At 49.0% G+C, this 20,045-nt stretch overlaps 1 protein-coding gene across 2 annotated transcripts in view; it reads left to right on the forward strand.

Annotated features, from left to right (window-relative positions):
- The window catches only part of LOC119388207 (serine/threonine-protein kinase 26), a 121,457-nt gene that overhangs the window by 20,837 nt on the left and 80,575 nt on the right, over positions 1 to 20,045 (forward strand). Inside the window, exon 1 of one of the 2 annotated variants that reach the window (XM_037655871.2) lies at positions 10,983 to 11,103. The exons of the other annotated variant lie outside the window; for it this stretch is intronic. Within the exon in view, the coding sequence (XP_037511799.1) occupies positions 11,083 to 11,103 (21 nt within the window). The 5' untranslated portion in view covers positions 10,983 to 11,082. Of the gene's footprint in view, positions 1 to 10,982; positions 11,104 to 20,045 lie in introns of those variants that run through there. 2 annotated transcript variants of the gene reach the window in all.

The raw sequence follows: 20,045 nt of genomic DNA on the forward strand, positions 1-20,045 counted from the left end.
CGAACGGTGCGTGTGCTGGAGCAGTGGTGCACTCGGTTGTGTGCTGTAGCAGCTTTCGAATAAGAAAGGTTATTGCAGCTTCTTCGAAATACCGCGGGTGCAGCGTGAATGGCTCGCGCGCATAAACACACGGGCAACCCCGATAGACATCACGTGTGTGTGTGAATGGGCGGCTGCTTGTTGCGTGTTCTTCGTGCTCTTACACGTACCGTTTGTGCTTCCTGCTTGAACCGCTTGTCCTCCAGTCCATTGTGGTATGTGAAGCCCTCGGTGGCGTACTGCGTGCCGCTGTCGTCGCCGTCGGTCATTGCCGCCTGTCTCGCTGCCGGGATCGCGCTGCAGGTGTAGAAGAGGCGCTACAAGTGCGCGAGGGCATTGTCCCCCCGCGTTTGATCGAGACGAAACGGGGCACTCTGCGGCGAGCGCACGCTTCCCGGGTCTCTTCGCGTTCGAGCCATCGTGCATACACCCGTCGGTTTTGAGCACCAGCTGCTTCGTTAGCCGTAGCGAGAACGGTTTCCTTCCTTGTCTGTTCCGAGCTCACGCGAGGGGCACGGTACAAGGAATTTGAGAGAAATTGGTGGAATTCGTTGGACTTCACCGTGAGTCGCATATTCGCTCGTCAAGCGACGGCAAGCTGCAAGAGCAGATACAGGTGACTAGCTTGAAGGACGTATAAGACGCGGAAAAGCGCTGAACGTCGCTCGAAACTTCAAGTTAATCGATCTGATTTCATTCATCTGCTTACGTCACGTGCACCAAAAAAATAAATAAATAAAGGTCTAGGCTATCTTTCACACGTTAGAATACGCTCGCTTCCTGTAATTTTTCTGTACATTGTTAGCTCGACCAGTGCTGACTGAATAAATACTACCCGTAAAAATGTCATTGCCATATAAATGCACGAATGGTTACCATGTAGAGTGCTTGATTGACGTATACGCAGTATCACATATGCACAGCGCTCGGTGTGCTGCGACTTTGTACCGCTTCAATTTGCGTTGAACCACGTCAGCATTCGCCACACAACGTCGCCTTTGGCATGCCTTGGCGCTCCTGCAATGGTATAAATAAGAGCCCGGCCTGCGGTGCGCGGCCCCGCCGAGAAAGCCGGTCCAGTCTCAACCGAGAGACGTGTTAATCATTGCCCGCCGGCGGTGTAGATATATCGCCGAAAAACTGGATTCGGTTCGGCGTGACTTCCTGCAAGTTGGCACTGGCCGTCCGCTTCATTGCTTCTGTGTCTTCTAGGGGCTTTGCCATACATGGCTGCCATCGTTGCAAGGCCCGTGGATAAGCGCGGGACAGAGACAACACTGATGCACGACGGATGACTTTTTGCGCCACGAGATATTTTTCGCTCCTTTTCGGGCATTGATGCGCAGCTGCTGCCGGCTCGCGATATGCTGTATACGATAAGCGGTGGGGTAAATGCCCTCGACACTGAAAGGATATGCAATACGTGTCAGTTTCCACCGGCAAAAGGTGGTGAAAAGGCTGAGAATCGCCTGTGACCTGACGTTATACGTGTGACAGTTTTCTTTAGAAGCATGTTCTTATGTCGTTCAGCAACCGCACAGCAACCGCAGCCAGTTTTTTGAGTGCGAAAGGAACGAGACCACATTAAGGCACAGACGAGCGCTGTTAGTTATTAGTCACAGACGAGCGCATGTTTTTCTTACTTGCCTTGAATTCGCCCCCACCATCATAATCCGTGCTTTATAATAGTACTCGTTAGGGTTTAACGTCCCAAAACCACGATATGATTATGAGGGACGCCGTAGTGGAGGGCTCGGAAATTTCGACCACCTGAGGTTCTTTAACGTGCACCTAAATCTAAGCACACGGGCCTCAATCATTTCCGCCTCCATCGAAAACGCGGCCGGGATTGGATACCAGTCGAGTGCCATAACCACTAGACCACCGTGGCGGATATAATTGTGCTTGGATGCCCGTATATTTTACCGCAAGAGAGCGTCCCACAGCAGATTCGCCTAGAGTTACTGTACATGCTGCTACCTTTAGGTAGCAGAGTTGCGCATCTGTCTTCCAACGCCGCTGGCAACCTTGCATTGCGGAGAAGCTGCCGCTTGGGCCAATTCTTATATTTCTTGACGCCGCCGCTGCAGCGAAATGAATTAACACTAGCCATCGACAGCCAATGTTTATCGCCGGTCTTCGACACGCCAGACAGGTTAATCGGTGTCACGGTAGGCATGTCGCCTGCAAAAACGAAGTGCGACTTCACCGCATAGCTGTGGTTGCTAGCCGGACCTATGCGCAACTCTGCTACCTAAAGGTAGCATATACAGTGACTCTAGATTCGTCTACCAGCTGCTCCGCCTGATTTTTGTTGGCATCAAAATCGTGGCTCTCGCGAAGGATTGTGGGCTACGGCGCCCGTCTGCATCAACTTCCGGTTCGAGACGTCGTGCCGCCGAACAGGCACTGTTTCTAGCGCCGTCACTTTGTGTGTTCCATCTAGCAGTCACGGTCCTCTTTTCTCACAAATTACTGCATAATGCTTCGGAGTGCTGTGCAGCTTAGTTGAATAACAAATGCAGTCACTACGGGACTGTTATGAAGTTGCGAACGGTCATTTCTTCATTCACGTGGCATGCACCTCCGTACACGTGCATGTTGTTTCGCTGCAAAGAGTGTTTTAGCTCATCTTTTGGGACCTGCAAAGATTTCTTGCACATCACAGTGTCGTGAAACATCCGCTCAACCTGTTTTCATTTTGCGAACTCGTAAAATTATTTATTTACTTTCGTGTTGCAAAGATACCATATCGGGTTCGATATAGTGAATGACAGCAGTGAAATGTTACTCGCAGTTTTTTTTTTTTTTTCGAGCATTGTATGTCAATGCATGCGAAATTATGCGTACTCAACATACATTCGTCTTTCCACTAAAAGGTATTGGCACTTCCCGCGTACAAGTCTGTGAAGTACTAGAGACTCCGTACCATGCAACTCGTTGCTTCAAAAGCGACTTCTGTAGTTTTACGTCCTACGATATCATTAACTGAGCGGCCGCTTTGTTCCGTTGGCCTTTTACGCGCTGAACAGCTTTTTATAAATTTGACAAAAAGTAGGCAATGCAGTATATGCAATGCAACTATACTGTATCGGCGTACTTGATCGGGCAGAGTACGTGTACTTTTGTCTTAAGTATTTAAGTGATTTGGGAATGTACATATGTTGACATACGTGTGCTCATATGTGTGAGCGATCCTGAAATAGGCACCGTTTGTGCTCGAAAATATTAAATCAAGCTGTTTCTTCAAACTATTACTGCGTGTTTTAAAGCATAACCGTATATCTACACTCGCATGCTGCGCGCCTCTCACCGTTCCCCGTGTTTGCCCATTTCTACTTACCGCTTTGTTCTATAAACTGCGGAATATCTTGTTTCCATTCGCAAAATAATTCAAGAACACAGTCACTCGACAACCGGTAACAAACGCGTCGCAGAATTGCACGTGTTTCCTCTCCGATTACACTGAACAGCAGGCAACTTGAAGCAGCGAAGAGCTATAGGCCTCGAACCGGAAGTTCCGTAGCAGACGACGCGCCGTTTTGCTATCCACCTATTGCTCATTGTGGTCGAGTCCCCCCCCCCTCCTCTTCTTGTACTCTGTGTCCAGATTGGACAAGTACAAATATCGCACAGGTGTCCGGCCTCGCATAGCTCCCCTCTTGTTTCCTTGTTTTCATTGCCCATTAGCCGCTTCGTTAGTATGGCCTCAGCATTGCCGCACCGGACGGCCATTGGTCTTCGCATCACGCCTGCATTTAAACTCACCACCTCACGCAGCCTCGCTTCGCGCGTACTATCGGAGAACAGGCAACTACGCATGCCTGCTTGGTCGCCCCACGTGAGGAGCCTGGGGAGACGACTCGTCACGCTGCTGTAATGTATACAGAGATGCAAACGCACGTTATGCGGCGCGCGCTCTAAATTGGGGCCTCGCGATACGCGAGGTTATTCCGGTCCGTAGCATGGAAACTGCGGAACGGTCGACTGGTGTGGACATGTTTGTCGAGCAGTATATTGCCGGATGGACATGGCCGCTTAGCCGCGGGCGCTATACTTAGCGCTGCGGTGTTCCGGATGATCGCTCGAGCGCTTTTATTGTGTGGACCGTTCGAGGTGCGCGACAAAGCGGACCGCATGGTACCGTAGCATGGGCGTCGGTTTCACTGTGTCAGTGTAGCACGTGCATGTCGATCTGCTCGTCTCTGCACGTGAGCGAGGGAGAGCTGCGCGTGACGCGTGTGGTGCCAACGCATTTTAAACATGTTCTCTCGAGCGATCGGTCGTGTCTTTCTGTGGTCTGTCCTCCGCAGTGACTGCGGCGTTCAGCTGTCGACTCAGAGGTCGCAGGTTCCGTTCCCGGCCGCCTAACTTGTATTTCCGTGTTGACGCACTGCAACAGCATGCGCGCCAAAGAAGTCCTACGAAGTGGCCGAGTCCGTACAGTGGGGAAGCAGCATTATTTTTCGCGTAATTGGTTGGCCCGTGTAACATAATGCTCTAACGTAACATAATGCTCTAGCCGCTTCATGGTGCGCCTTCGGTGCTTCCACTGTTTTGCAATCCATATACTGGCAGCGCCAGGGTCTTTGGCGGCGCACCCGCTACGACGAAACCTTGCCGCCCCCCCCCCCCCTCCCTAAAACCCTGCACACGCCTATGGTTCTACCCGACCACTCTTTTTGATCGCACTGTATTTGTAGTTTATTTTCCGTGCTGGACTTGTACCCATCAACGCATGGTTTTAGAATTAGTGTATACGCTGATATGCGAGATTCACGAACGCTGACCAGGCAGTGCAACGTGTTGTGCGCCTTGCTATTGAAGCGATATTTATTAAACGAACGTATGGAAGCAGGGAAGACGGCGGAAGCGAGTTGCATGCAAAGTTAGTGGTGCACATTCGCGTATGCAGCTTGATCATCTTATAAGGTTGAGAGCTGGGCTAGTTGGTGACTGATCACGGTGAAGTAGCGCACTTCACGCAGTGTCCTTGTCCAAAGGCGCTACTTCGCCGTACGGTTGCACTTCTTATCCTGCATACATGCAGGATATACGCATCCACATGCACATAGTATACATATCGTGAACGCGAAAAGGTGCGCGTCGATGGGCGCTATTCGGGACGGGACCCGTTCACCCCGAGCGACCAGATGTAAACGGGACGCCGGGCGTTTATGCCTCGAGCATTTTGGAATTCCTTGTTCTGGGAAGAAAAAAAAAAAAGAACAGCTACGAGAGTGCCGCAGATCGTTGAGGGCCCCCGGCGAGTGCGCTCTTTGCAATGTGCTGGTGCAGCCTTTCCGTATTATACGGCTCATAAGCTTTGCCAGGTTTAAAAAAAAAAAAAGTCTGCCAGCGTAGCGGCTACGTAACTGTCGAGATCACGCTATATGTACGGAAGGGCGTGGAATGTTACTCGTGACACGCGGGGTCGCGGCCGGCCGGACAAGCGCGTTGTTTTCCCGTCGCCTCCGCGACGTGTCGGCCTTGAGGCCGATCGTTGTCGGAGCATCCGCTCTGACTCAGTGGCCCGCAATAGAACGAGCGGAGCCTGTTTGCATGTGATCCCACTGCGATGATCGCACGTATGGGCCCGTTCGACCGCCTCGCTCATTCGCCCCTCTCTCCCTGGATGATAAGTTCGTGGTCACTCGCCGCTGCATGTTGCTCATCGGCTATGATGTTGTGCGACTTAAGAGTCTGGAAAAAAAAAAAAAAACTATTGTGTACCACGCACTGGGTTCACGTTAAATAACACATCGTGATCGGAACTGATGCGATGTACGGCGTGCCCCATTATTGGATTAGCGTGTCGGCACGGAAAGTCTGGTAACTTAACTTTCTTTCTTTGAACAACTCCGGGGTCACTGATATTCTCTCCACCTTTCAGTGCATTCTGCACATAAGCAATTTAAACCGCGACACGCAACGTGTGGTTTCATATTCGCGCGGTGTCGTCTCTTGACGTGGACCTCGTTTTTTTTGCGGCGGCTCTGTCCCCGCGGAGGAATTGACCGGACGATGACCGAGAAGCATCGTTTAAAGGAGAGGGAAACACACAACAGAGCGTCGCTGCGCCCTCTGCATTCTCTCATCCAGTCGACCCTGAGGGACGCCAATGAAAAATACTAAATCGCTTCAACCTGGTGAAATATTTTAGAGAGAGAGAGAGAAAAGAAAGAGTGAGGTTAACCAGGAGAAGTCTCCGCTTTGCTACCCTGCACGTGGGAAGGGGAAAGGGGATGTAAAAAGAAGAAGAGTTTGTGACGACAGCACGTGACAAAAAGGAAAAAAAAAAAAAAAAGACTAGTCATGACCGTAGTCCAAGTAACACAGCAACATCTTCTGCCAACAGTCGGAGTTTGTCATTGAGTCCGGTTGCTTGAAGAACTGCAACAACGCCCTCAGAGCGGCTCGGGCTGAAGACCGGGTAGGCCAGGGCCCTAGGATTTTGTTCTCCGAGAGAGGGCGGTTGTCCAGCTGGCCCTATGCGGCTGAGAGGGGGCCACTCTTTCGGAGCTGAAGCGGGTGCACTCACAGAAAAGGTGCGCGACTGTTTCGCTGCACCCGCAGACTTCACACGACGGGCTCTCAGCCATTCCAATAATAAACGAATATGCATTTGAGAAGGCCACTCCCAGCCATAGACGGACCAGCAGGGTAGAGTCACGTTTTAAAGAGCCTATCTCATTCAGTTGGCGGGTGAATATTAATTATTCAACACTAGACAAAATGAACGCCGCAAGTTGCTTCGTCAAACTGACGACACGGATTTCAATATTTCTTTCGTACTTGGTCCATTCTAGCTGGCACGGGCAAGTATACCTAAAACCTAGGAGCTGAATGCAGCACCGCATTCTGAATGAACCGAGCATTCGACTCGTCGGTCCACACACTCATTTCGATCAATTGTGCCTATGACGTGTGACGTGAAGACGTGTAACGGTAAGCTCGATCTTGGGTCGGTGTCATCTCCAGCGGAATCATAAAATTGGTGGCTCAGAACGGCGGGGTATCGATGGTCACGCGTGCAATCGGAACGCCAGAACGCGCAGTTTATTCCCAGTGACATTGTTTTTAGATGGTATGCTGTATGTTTTATCCGTGTGTCGGCATCTGGCTACACTGATCGAGTTTGTTTATTTATTTATTTAATTATTTATTTATTTATTTATTTATTTATTTATTTATTTATTTATTTATTTATTTATCAATACTGTTGGCCGAAGGCCGTTTCAGGGTGGTTGCGTTACAAGATATGAAAAAAAAGGAAATAAAAGAAAATGCAGTCGCGCTCGAGGACAGACTCAAGGTACAGTACACGCAAAAGGCACAATGCAGTAGTACAGTTGCCCAAGCCGTTAGTCTACGCTACAGGGCTTGCATAAGTTTGTTCCTTTACGTTGGCCATTTTGACGCGTTCAGAGGCAACGTCAGTGAAATGCGAAGGGATCCTCTTATGCAGGCTCTGGGGAAGCTCAAGCTCCGTGCTATTCTCCAGCGCTGTGAAATGGCACTCAAACCAAGTAGCCTAACATCACAATTGCTTAAATGTAGGGCTCCGTGTTTTCGGTGTTTATTTTTATTGAAATTCGGAGGCTGTTTTTCGGTGTTTATTTTTTTGCTGGAAATTCCGCGTTATCGGGGTTCATTTTTCGTAAATCCCCAATTTTCCGAACTTCGGAGTTTAATTTCGCATTATTCTGAATACTCCAATATCTTAGACGAAATGATATCTGAGCACGAAAACATCAGAACACACGAAGCGCATTTTAGTTGTCTGGAACGCACAAATACTTGAATACAAAACACCTACGTTGTGCGTATTACAACGTTTAGACTTGTAATAGACGCAAGAATGCTTTATGTATATTCGATGTTGTCTGGCGCGCTTTCGGGGGCCTTGCGTACGTTGATGTCCCTCGCTCCGTGCGCGACAAGCCATTTGTTATGTGTGTGATGGGTGCTTTCTACGAGATACTGTTAACTTGAGGTGATGTTTATTCGGCCAAACCGGCCGATGTATCAATGACTGCTTAAAACATGTCCTTTCGATAAAAAACGGAACAAAGTCATATTGGCCGTTAAAATCGGATTTTATCGGATAAATCCGAATTGTAAAAATTTTTACCGGCGAGTGTTTATCGGTTTTTTTTCGGATTTATCCGAAAACGGGGATCCCTAGTTAAAGGCCGCAACTTGATTCGTCACTCGCAGAGTGCTTGTCGCGGTGATTGAGCGCTGCTGTCCTTTAATATCGCGCCATTGATTCTTCGCTTTAAAGGGTACCTTCCACAGCGGTCCTTGGAAGATTTTCGCTGCTGCTCCATTCGTTCGTCTTCGTATAGTAGGGTGTTTCACTTGGGACCTTGTTTCACAGATGCATGTGCATGAAGTATTGCGCATGTAGTCTGCTAGGACTATCCTGTGTGTTTCGTTGTCTTCTTTTTCTACACTTCAAACGCACGCGAACGAAAGGTAGGAAGCCTTGAAATTTGACAAAAGATCACGATTGGGACCTGTTGCTGCGCGTTACGTGGTGACCATGTCGCCTAAAGCTGCGCCCTTCGAATAGTTGGAAGCACGACGTAAGGCGCCGTCCCCTCTTGTAGGGTCGACTGATGAATGGGCTCAGCTTTCGGTAGCACGGTCATATAGTGTACTGCCTGTACGCCACGGGTCAGCGCAACAGATGGCGCGAGGAGCCGCCTCCTTCACATCTGGACCGGCACTACGCTCGAACTTTAACTAAATGGTAACGTAACGGAGTATTTGTTGCGAGTTCGGGAAGGTTAGTCTCCGCAGCTCAATTACTGGGACGATGGCTCTCGACCGAGCAATAAAAGTGATAATTTCTTTTTCTAGTTCTCAGTACATGCTTCAAATTAAGAGAAAAAGAGGATGAAATTAGATAAGAAACCGCAGAAAAAAAAAAAAAAAACGTGCCTCGAGTGGTCGCGGCTTTTGTGATTTTGTCGCATTGTTTCCTTTAGCTAACAGGATACCTGGCGAATGAAAAGTCGCCCACTATTCCATCTCCTCAGCGCCGATAACTGCTTTAGGGAGGTCGTTCAGCAGTTTGTCAACCAAGCGTCTCGTACCAGCAAACGGACAGCCTGTCACTTGCATTCTTTCGCGCGTCCTTTCTCTTCATTTTCTTTATTTCTTTCACGGGAGTCGACTAAGCAAGACGCTCGCTTGGCGAGATTGAATTGGGCGTTCACACATGCTTTCAGTGTGCAAATGCACAGATATTATGGCGTATAATGAGGTGTTATTCCTATTAATGGATGTGAGAGGGATGGTGCATATGTATTGACACACGCATACCTTGTTCATCTCTTTCCGATGGCTTTTTTTTTTTTTTTTCGCAGACTAAAAACGTACAATGATATATCGCCCGGCTTCATGTGTGGGGACTATATGGGCAACGCAGCCGACGCCTCTCTAGCGAAAGGACGCGAATAGCGGTGTAGAGCATTTTTGAATGTGGACGGAGCACCAGCGAATGTATGCGAGGATTTTTGCGTAATTGAATGTGGACGGAGCACCAGCGAATGTATGCGAGGATTTTGCGTAAGGAGCCGACGTGTTAGACTCGTGGCTCAGGTTACTCGCCGCTAGCGTTGTGCTTACTGGGTGCCAGTTCGCGAAATAGTGCTACATGTTTACGTCACCTTACTGTACCCCATCGCGACAACCTGACGGCAGTGTCGGGTTCTTCAGTAGTGATGTAACTATAGTGGTATACCTGAGCATAATGCTGAATTTGTTGTTTTTGTTTTACCTTTATATAATTCTTTTTCTGTTGCTTAATTATTTTGTTGCTACATTTATGTTTCCACGTTTTTCTTGTCATCGTATTTATAGTCACGGGGTTGTTTTTGCGGATGGAGGGTGCAGAATTCGCGCGCTCTTTTCAGCGCCTGTCGCTCATATCGAGGCTCTTCATTTTCGAGCATTGGATGTTTCACTGCTCTACGTCAAGCAACACTGCGCGAACCCTTTGGTTTTGCTTGGTTGGTGGCTTCATTACTGCATTTACCATATATGCATGTTCGTGTACATTCATGTTGATACACAAATATTTGTTGAAGTACTGCGGTCTACGTGGCTGTTCGCGTCATATCTGTGTAATTTTGCACTGAAAGTGTACCGTGGTGAGGACCAAGCAAAAGAAACGAAAAACAACAGAGGAGGGGGAGCGGTGATGGGCAGGATCTGAGCCAGCACCTTGCTGTCGCCGTACATTATAGAAACAACCATTTGCGCAGCGAGAGATTTCGTTCGTTGGTCGTCGCCGCAGTCTCTGTCGTGGTGCGCCCTTCCAGCTGCTCCTGTCGTCGTTCTCGTAGTAAAGAGCAGTGCTACGGGCGGCGGAGGTCACTCTTGTTTACGCGGCTGCAGTGGTCGCGGCATTAGTACAACTTTCTGGAGGAAATCGGAGCGAGCAGCATCCGGGTGGTGAAGGCGTGGCGAAGGCTCGTTGCCGGCCGGCGCAACGTCGCCCAAAGCGGCGGCGCTTTGTACGCGCGCCGGAGAACGCGGCCGTCGAAAGCCGCCTGTTGCAAAGCGGCTGGTGAAGGGCCAACGCGGGGCAACGGCTCGCCAAACGGGTTCTGCCGCGCTCTTCCCCTCCTCGCTCCTCGCAGCCGCGTTCCTGGCGCGACGTTGCCGACGCTCTTCGCTGCTGACGTGCTAAGGTGAAGGACGTTCGTTGCACACCGTCACACTTGCACTGCACCGGTCTAGTCGACTGCGAGGCTCACTCCGACAATTATGCCTTGAAGTCGCCACGGCATACCTTCGCGAAGAAACGACCGCGGTATGTGGAGGAAGCGGCGCACCCTCGACGTGCTCTCTGCCGAGCCTTTCTGAAAGACGTCGGGCAGTTCGTCGGAACGGTGTGTGGAATTAGCGAGGACCGATTCGCAACCCGTGCGGACGTGTCGGCCTGTGCTTTTTATTGCCTGCCTCGGAATACGTGCACGCACTGTGGCCTCTCTGCTGTCACGGTGTGTCATCACGTGCGCGGCAGTCATGAGGTACCAGTGCATCAAGGTGAGTTGGTTATTTCGTCTCCGCGTAAACTACGCGGCTGTCTCGAATCGTAAGGGGCCCGTGTCCTGGCATCGCCATTCTTTCAATTATGACTCGTTGCTATGTCGACTACCCATGCTATCACTGCTTTGACGTTCAAGTTATGGCGGGCTACGGTTTGCGTTTCTCAGGCTGGCTACGCTCGATGCGGTTTCGTGGGTGCTTAGGCGGCCTACCTTTACGTGCTGTGCAGCCATTCTGCTCGAAATATTCACAGTGGGCTGTTGCACTCTCGTTAAGTATGCGACTGAAAACCAACGTTCGCAAGCGGTGGAAAAAAACATCATTAATTTGTGAGACGTGGCGGATCCGATGTCAACGTTGCTGCTACAGTTGTAGTGAAGGGTAAATTTGGCACTGTATCGGCCTCGCGCAGCACTTGGCCGTGCACATCTTTCGACGTAAGACTGTATAATTAGGCTATGTCTCACAAGCTTGCTGCAGTTCTGTAAGGTAACAATTCGTAAAGCTTATTCCATTACTTGCCTCGATGACGCAGTGGCGATTCCCCACCGCGTTCCTATGGCGGCCGAATGCAAAAGCGCTTGTGCACGGTGTTCGTTGAAGAAACCGACGGGACCAAAATTAATCCCTTAACCCGTTGTCGAGTTCTGAAACGTTAATTTGCCAACTTAATTATGAGAATGGCGAAAGCAATTATATGTCGCCGTGAGTGACTGTTCAGCTCTGTCGAACGTTTCATGTTGAATACACTAGCTCGTGCTCCAGCTGCAGCTCTGGGGTATATCTAAAACGGTTTGCGCGTTGAGTGTAACCATACTTCACGCGCCTCGAGCCCACGTGGTTGCTCGTTGCGGCAGCTTCTCGCTCCGCCCACCATGGCTGGCGTGTCTCCGCAGTGAAAACACAGCCTGTCCTCTCGGAGAGTCACGCACGGTAACCTGCCGGCGGCTGTAAAGATTCCACCGCTGGGGATGTCTGCCGCCCTTGTCTCCGCTGGCGCTAAACGATGCCACAAACCGGGGGAATGGCGCGCCAAGAAAATTGCCCCTTCGCCTATGTACCTTCGTTACGGTTATAAGTGTGGCCCCAAGAGAGAATGGACCGAGCAGTCTTGCAAACATCTCAGGTGCCTGGCTTTATGGGGTGTGTGGCCGTAAATGCCTTTGGAACGGGAAATGCTGCTTCTCGTTGTGTGTATTTGCGGGTATATATTTTGTGCTCTTATTCAGCGAGCTAGCATGTAGTGCACCTGGGAAATAGAATGTTCTTGCCGACGTACGTGTACGAAGCGATAAACTCCTGGCTGTATGTGTGAGTGCATATCTTGGCATAACCGTGGCGATTTGTGAACGGTGTACTGGCCTGCCGTGTTTATCCGCATCTAGAAGAGCCAGGGTAGGGGCCAGTTGGTTGTTCGTAGTGTAAACTTTATCGCGCTAAAAGTAGACGAAAGCTGCGCGCTTGTGTTGTCCCGTGTCGTTCCCTCTACGTAGCTTTCGTCTACTTTTAGCGCGATAAAGTTTACATTATCCGCATCTGCTTACAACATTGGCCGATTATGACTAATGTTGGCTGACTATTGTCAAATGTCAGTTAATGCGTTGGTTAGATGACTGCTGTAACGAAGGCTAACCAATGACACTATCCGCTTCGCAATATTGTCTCCTTTCAACCTCACTCCATTGATGCGCTGCATATATACTTAGTACAAAAAAGCTACCTAAGTTGGCTCTACCTGTTTTTGTTTATTTCGTTTTTAACTTACTGCTACCCGAGTGGTCACTTGTACGGAAACACTAGCCTGGGCCCGAAAAAAACAATTTTTTTTTTGTCATTCGGGTGCATAATAGTGTGGCAGAACAGCACAGTCTTCATGAACCAAGGAACCTACCCAAGAACCCTTGTGCATTACGTAATGCAGTGATCCCAAATGTAAGAGCAACAGTAGCAGCTGTATATATATATATATATATATATATATATATATATATATATATATATATATATATATATATATATATATATATATATATATATAATGGATAACGAGAGCTTCTTCTGGTTCCCGTAATGAAACTTTTGAAAAACTTCGAAAGTACTGCAATATAGGAAACACAACGAACAATTTATTTTCTCCTAACAGTGCCGGCTGACGGTCCAGCCGTCTTCGGAAAACACTTCGGAAATACTTTCGGAGGCATCCTCCGAAAGTATCCTCCGAAAGTATCCTCCGAAGGCATCCTCCGGAGAAGGCTGGAGCTGGCACTCTTAGGAGAAAATGAATTGTTCGTTGTGTTTCCTGTATTGCAGTACTTTCGAAGTTTTTCACAAGAGTGTGTGTGTGCATATATATATATATATATATATATATATATATATATATATATATATATATATATATGTTTATTTATTTATATAAATGGGTAGGTGGTGGGCAAGTGTATGTGTTATTGGCTGCTAAATATACAAACCAATTGTGAGTGCTGTACTTGAAACACGGGATACGGGCGAACGCAAGAACAATAATTTGAATGCGTCGAATTGAGCACTGTGTCTGCTCTTCCAGCAAAACCGTGAGTGATTCACTGACACCGATTCCGTCTCTGATTCACCGATTGTCGTCAGTGATTCAGTAATCGTTGCCGCGGTGAACGGAGTTCTAAACATCACCATTGTTTGCGAAAAAGCTGACTTCGCATCTAATGGTGTTGATTTTGAAGGGTTTCCATGCACAGATAATGGAGAGTTTGGAAATAACCTGGAGCTCTTTGTGTTGTCAGGGAACAGCCGGAAATGAAAAGTTCGCTATTGGCCTCTCCAGTGCGGGTGCACGAACCATGAAACTCTAGCGCGTGCCCTCGCTCCGGAAGTGGCAGCGGTGCACGGTAGTTGTAGCTTCACCCTGGGATATGGTGGCTAGCCACCACATCCCCGTCTTTGAATGTCGCCAGCTCGTCATAGCTTCACGTGACCGTCTACCTCGCCTGCATCGCCCGCACGTGGAAGGAATTCGTGCACGGCGTGTATTAGTGGCAAATGCCGCGGTAGCTTCCGAGCTGACACTACGCTACAATTTTAGATTTCGTAGGACCGAAAAATCCCTTCCTTGATTTTACGAACTTCCCAATTTAACGAAAAGGGACACTTAAAAAAAAAGGTAAACGGCTTCGCTTTTTAATTAGACCTGTTATGTGCACATCGCTGTCCAAACATTTCACAGCGTTAAACTGCATAAATCGTAAATTACTAAAGACCCATTATTAATAAGCAATGTTGTCAACGTTACCGAAAAAAAAAAAAGCTAGATGCGTTACTCGCAAAAAAAAAACAAAGGAACGCGTTAGAAAAACCGGTGGGTGCCCCGTGGCACTTGGAATCGAAGTTGTGGAACCCAGTACTTCCCGCATTGGCGGCGGACCGCGCGATCACTGCTGTGGTCCCGTAATATAATGTGGCGTCTTCACCCTTTCCCGTACTCTGCGCCTCTGCGTTTTTCTCCGTCACCTCCGGGCTTCGTGCCCCCCAGACGGTTTCTCTTGCCATCTGCTGGCTTGTGCCTCGGTGGTGTCCCCTGTCGGGGAAGTTTCGAAGCAGCGTAGCCTCCGAGAGTTAACGGCGCTGCCGTCGCGCTTTCCGATTTCGGAGGCTAGCGTTCTCTCTGTCTCTCCTTCTCTCTCGTCACACGCGCGCGCCCGATTCGAAGTGCTCAAGGCAAGTGCAGTGAACCAACGTCATTGAGCGGACGAGCTGCGTATGCGCGTACTCGAAGCGCACGCTCCAGAAAGTTTGCGGCATACCCTTTAAACACGTCATGTGTCAACGTGATAAAACCTAGCAACATCGCATATAACGCGGACAAGAGAGACGACACACTAAGCGTTTAGGCGCGAAATATTTGAGGCAGCAGAAATTGTTCGGTTGGGTATAAATTTCGTCGCTGTGTCGGCTGTTGTCTTGTCAGGAAAAGAATTATCCCCTGCGCATGACTGACACGTGTGACGTAGGGCCTTGGTATTCATTTTTTTTTCATATCATGACTTTATTTTCTTTCGTTTTTGCAGTAAGCGTCTGTTGAAAATCACCACTTCGTCTGTCGTCTCTGTTCTTGGTAGCAAAATGCTGGAGCCCTGTGCACGTATAGATCTAGGTGCACGAGAATTCCAGGTGGTCGAAATTTTCTTAGCCCTCCTCCACTACAGCTGCCTCGTAATCATATCGTGGCTTTGACACGTAACACGCCTGATATTATTATTATTATTATTATTATTATTATTATTATTATTATTATTATTATTATTATTATTATTATTATTTCCTGTTGGTACGAAAATTCTCCGAGCTTTCAGGCCTCGATCCAGCATTCCAAACCCGCCACCCGTATGGCATTGCCGAGCGCTCCGTCATTCTTGCCACTAATTAAAGGGACACTAAAGAGCACTGCAGTCGTAGTAGATATAGAAATTAAATAGTTTCGCGGTAATGCGTCTATTAGAAAAGCAGATATCACGCAGTCTGAGTCAGCGCTTCGTTCGGTTGTTGCGAGCTTTTCTTCCGCCCAAGTGGTCACATATTCACCTCCGCTCAGCGGCTTGAGTTCTTTTCGCGCATCGTCGCCATCGTTTTCGCAAGACTCGGCGGCGTTGAAATCGCGGAACGCAGTTTGCGACCTCGGCCTGCCAGTCAGGCGGTGGGCATTGGACGCACTACTGGAGGGCACATACGGGTCAAGGGACATTCTTACCCGGTGCCTGCCTCGCCGTTCGCTTGGCAATATTTCTAAGAAATTAAACTTTTACAGACAAATCACTAATTCTGAACGGGAGCTCGTCGAATTGTGTGTTGGATGCTTGTGTTAAAGGGGCCCTGCAACGTCTTTTTGGAAGCCTTCCGTAGCACAGTAGTGTGTGTGTAGTATTGAATGCTGAGATGAACGCAAAAAAAAAGATAAAAATTGGTGCACGAAAACTGAAGTTGCTAGTCTTGAAAGTTCAGCGCCCGGCAAGACGACGAGATTAAATGTTCTTTCGCATTTCACTCCGTCAGTGACGTCACCGGTTGCTTCCATTCACCTCGCGCCTCTTCTAGACGGTTTCGCCAGCGCTTACCGTTCTCTGGCAACATTGTGCGTTCACCGGAAACTCTCCTTAGAAAACTTCCTCTTTACCTTGTTTTAGCGTGGTTTTAGTCTGCGTTGCTGTCCGCGGCTGCTTATGTTTTGATATTTTCTGCGAATAGAATTTTTTCCGATGAAGCGCTCGCAACTAGGGCACTGATGTGTAGTGCTTGAATGCAGTCTGCGATACGCAACTAATTTGCTATCGCAAGTCAAAACGTTCCGTTTCCCGACAGATGAAGGCAGAAAAAGTGCCTGGATTTCAGCGATCAGGCGACAATAACTGGATTCCCACAAAAGAGCGCGTAGATTTGTTCTGCCCACTTCATCAAAGGCAAATAAAGTTCAACGCATACTCAGACGATGCTCAGACGTTAGTCTAAGGTGCCCAATTACAAGGAACACGTCGGACGCCGTCGTCTTCCACCCATGACAGATAGCTGCCCTGACGCCTGAAGTGGATAGCAAAGTAAGAAAGCTGGCTAACACCGAAAATCCATCTTAAAGGTGTTTCTTGTAGTTGGAGCCTCATCAGTGAATGTATACTGTTCGAAGCAACACTCGGGACACCAAAGCAGCCGTGCTCAACATGAATCGCCGCACAGTGTATGTCGTGGTGCCCACGACGCACACTGGATTCGCATCGGTGCGAGCAAATGACTCATCGACGGTCGTGTTGCCGCCAATGGACATCGTCGCACTCTAGCTAATTTATATTTCGGTTGGGGCGTGGACTGTAGATGTAGGCGGGTTAACTTGAAAGCTTAATACATGAATACCGTACTCGTAAGTAAACCTTAGTAGTTCGCATGACTAAGCCTCACCTGATGTCATCACATAATGAGTACGTTTTATATTGTCTCAGTCACAACGAACCAGGCCCGTAGCCAGAGGGGGTGCTCTGGGGGCCCGAAGTTTTGATGAAGGGGTGTTTTACCGAAAATGAATAATGAAAATAGGTGTTTTTCTGAAATAGTCAAGGCCTTCAGCATGCCCCCCCCCCCCCCCCTCTCCCGAAATATATTTCTGGCCACGGGCCTGCCGAACACCTTGGATCACGATCGATTCCGATCGGCGCCGATCGGCGCCGATCTCTGTCAAAGGTGCCTGGTGTGACACAAGCGCGATAATTCTATCGTGATTTTGTGTGCCTAGGCCAAACTACATAAATATGTCCGCGGCTGTGACAGGAGACAGGTTTCTAGCTCCAGTCGAAAAGCTGAATTGCACAACTTCCCATCCAGCGTATCAGGCAGGTCTTCTCTTCGCCACTGCAGTTTCTGCTTGTACCTCCCGCGCGACGTCGTCGAGCCCCTCCATATAGTCCCACATCGCTCCTGACACATCTGAAGGAATGCGCTAGAAATAATAGAGCAACAAGCTCAAACACACCAGGTGAACACAGCTGGGACCGTTGAAAATGTACTACCGGAAGTGGCGCACCGGAAGTCTCCTTGGGCAGACCGTTCGGCGCATGCCAGTTTGTTTACAAACAGCTACAGTGTACTGCGAACAGCGAAACCTTCTATAGAGATATATACCGGAAGTCTCGCCCTGTGGTGGCCGTTGCGCGGCGCACCTATGTTGTCGTGTCGCGATTGTTATCAAAACATATTTAAAAACAGGAGTCTATTTTTTATCTGCTAAAGTGTAAAGAATACTTTTTGAAATCGTTTTTAGTGCATATTAATGTGGCTAAGCTGGGACCATACGAATGTTACTTGCGACTCGGCTTGACAAGCCGGTCAGAACGCAAAGCCATCAGCGTCACGGTCACATGACCGAACGTCACTTCCTCTGTCGGAGATCGCCGTTGTGTGTCGCTGTTGTCGAAGAGCAATGTAGTTTCTCCGTTCGAATAAAATTATAACTGCCTTATTTTCGGCGTTCCTACTTGCGCAGGGATATCACCGCATTACACCGTACCAGAAAAAAAAACGACAAAAACAACATGCTTAATTTGTGCCGCAAAGCCCCTTTAACGGACACGAAATTGAGGAGCTTATAAAAAGAGAAGACTGTCAAAACGAGAGCAACGAAGCGCCTGTTTGTCCGCTTCCACTATTTGCCTGCGCGGCATTGCTGCTTTACAGTTTGGCGCGAGGCTGCGGTGGCTCGCCAGTTGGTCTTGAACCTTTCTTTAAAAGTGTACGCTCCTTAAAACAATGGCTCATTTCAAACGCATTGGCAGCGACCCGCCGAACCGGCTTTCTCCTGTTCCCGTCTGAGTCGAGGTCAGCTGGCCAGGTAAAGCAAGAACGTGCACCAAGCTGCTCGCGATATATTTCTGTTCTCAGGTGGAACGTAACGCTAAGGAAATACTGGGAGTATGGCTACTCGAGTAGCTGTATCGACGAGAGCAGGTACAGGAACGCTCTACTTCTGCACATTGTATTGTTTACCGTTTCTTTTTTTTTAAATTTATGCTGGCCTCAAGTTTGTGCTATATTATATCGTTTTAATCAGTATTATCTTACGCTGTCACACCTGAGAAAGCGGTCATTGCTATCGCATTGTAGTCTTCCTCCACAGTGAAATCACGTTCTTTCATATAGCAGGATGCGGGCGTTTCTTAAGGGAGGGGGGGGGGGGGATTGTTCCGTGAATTGTTTTAATGCAAATGTCGGAAACCAATTTGTCCACGATGACAATTTGCGTGCCCTCGTATTCCTCGCAGGGTATCTGTGCAGTGTGAACAGGAGGACGTACAAGCTGTCCTTCCTATCTTTTTAATGCGGATGTGATCGATGGACGCGTGTATCATTTGTACAACGCGAAAGAAAATTCTGCGCATGGAGATTCGCTCGAAGGGCTCAACTCGGCCTGACGCCGTATCGATCTCTCGTGTAGCTGTGAGGAGAGCCATGGCTTCTCTACGGCGTCGTCACTATTTGATCGCTTCGCCGCACGGATATCTTGTATGTATACGCGGTGGGCGTTTGCCAGCGATGACAGAATTGGTGCGCGTCACTCGTCTGCGCAGCCTCCCCGCGGGGAACTGTTTCTATAAGGGGAGCATTACACGCTTCGGTTACGCTTGTTTTATTGTCGCCGAAATCCGTGGCGTGTTCCCGATCCGTCAGTGCTCCGTCTGGATGAGTGCGCTGGTTTCCTTTGCGAATCGACGCTGCATCCATCGCAATGGATGTGGCGCGGGTCACGATCTGGCCGCCGACTACATCGGCCCTCCTCCTTTGACGTTGTTGAGCGCTACCCGTCTGCTGGCCACGCCGAGCACCCTCCGGATCATATGCGTAGCTTGGGGTCTTCAAACCCCTCCCGGAAATGTTCGCTTTGGATGTGTATACATACACACGAACCCGTAGATTCGTGCCTTTGAAATCCGCTGTGTGGCTGATGGTGTAGATGGTGTGGATGATGATGGTGAGGCAGGCTGATGATGATGTAGTGCTTGATCGTTAAGGGGAGCTTGCGCGATAGTTAAGGACTTGCCTTTCCGTCCGCTTATGTAACCGCACGAAATTAGCGACGTTGGTCGTTTAAGCTAACAGTTAGTTACTCGTGGTAGTAAGTACTGCGAAGTTATGCGGATGCACAAGCTACAGGGTCCGCGCTGCGTCGGCCTGCATGTATTGCAACACTTCTATTTCTGTGCATTTTTAAGGCGAAAGACTTTAATGGCTTATACTCGTGGCGTCCGTCCGTGCCCTGGAACGCTCCCCCGCACACACTCAGCAATCACGTTATAGCACATCAGCGCATAGAAACAGTCGCGCTGCCACAGCTGTGGTCTCCCCCTTACACTCTCTTATCAATCACGTGAAAGCACAGCGGAGGCTTCCGTTCGTCCGTGTCCCCTCACACT

Source organism: Rhipicephalus sanguineus, chromosome 3, assembly GCF_013339695.2.
Source record: "Rhipicephalus sanguineus isolate Rsan-2018 chromosome 3, BIME_Rsan_1.4, whole genome shotgun sequence".
NCBI classification, from domain to species: domain Eukaryota; kingdom Metazoa; phylum Arthropoda; class Arachnida; order Ixodida; family Ixodidae; genus Rhipicephalus; species Rhipicephalus sanguineus.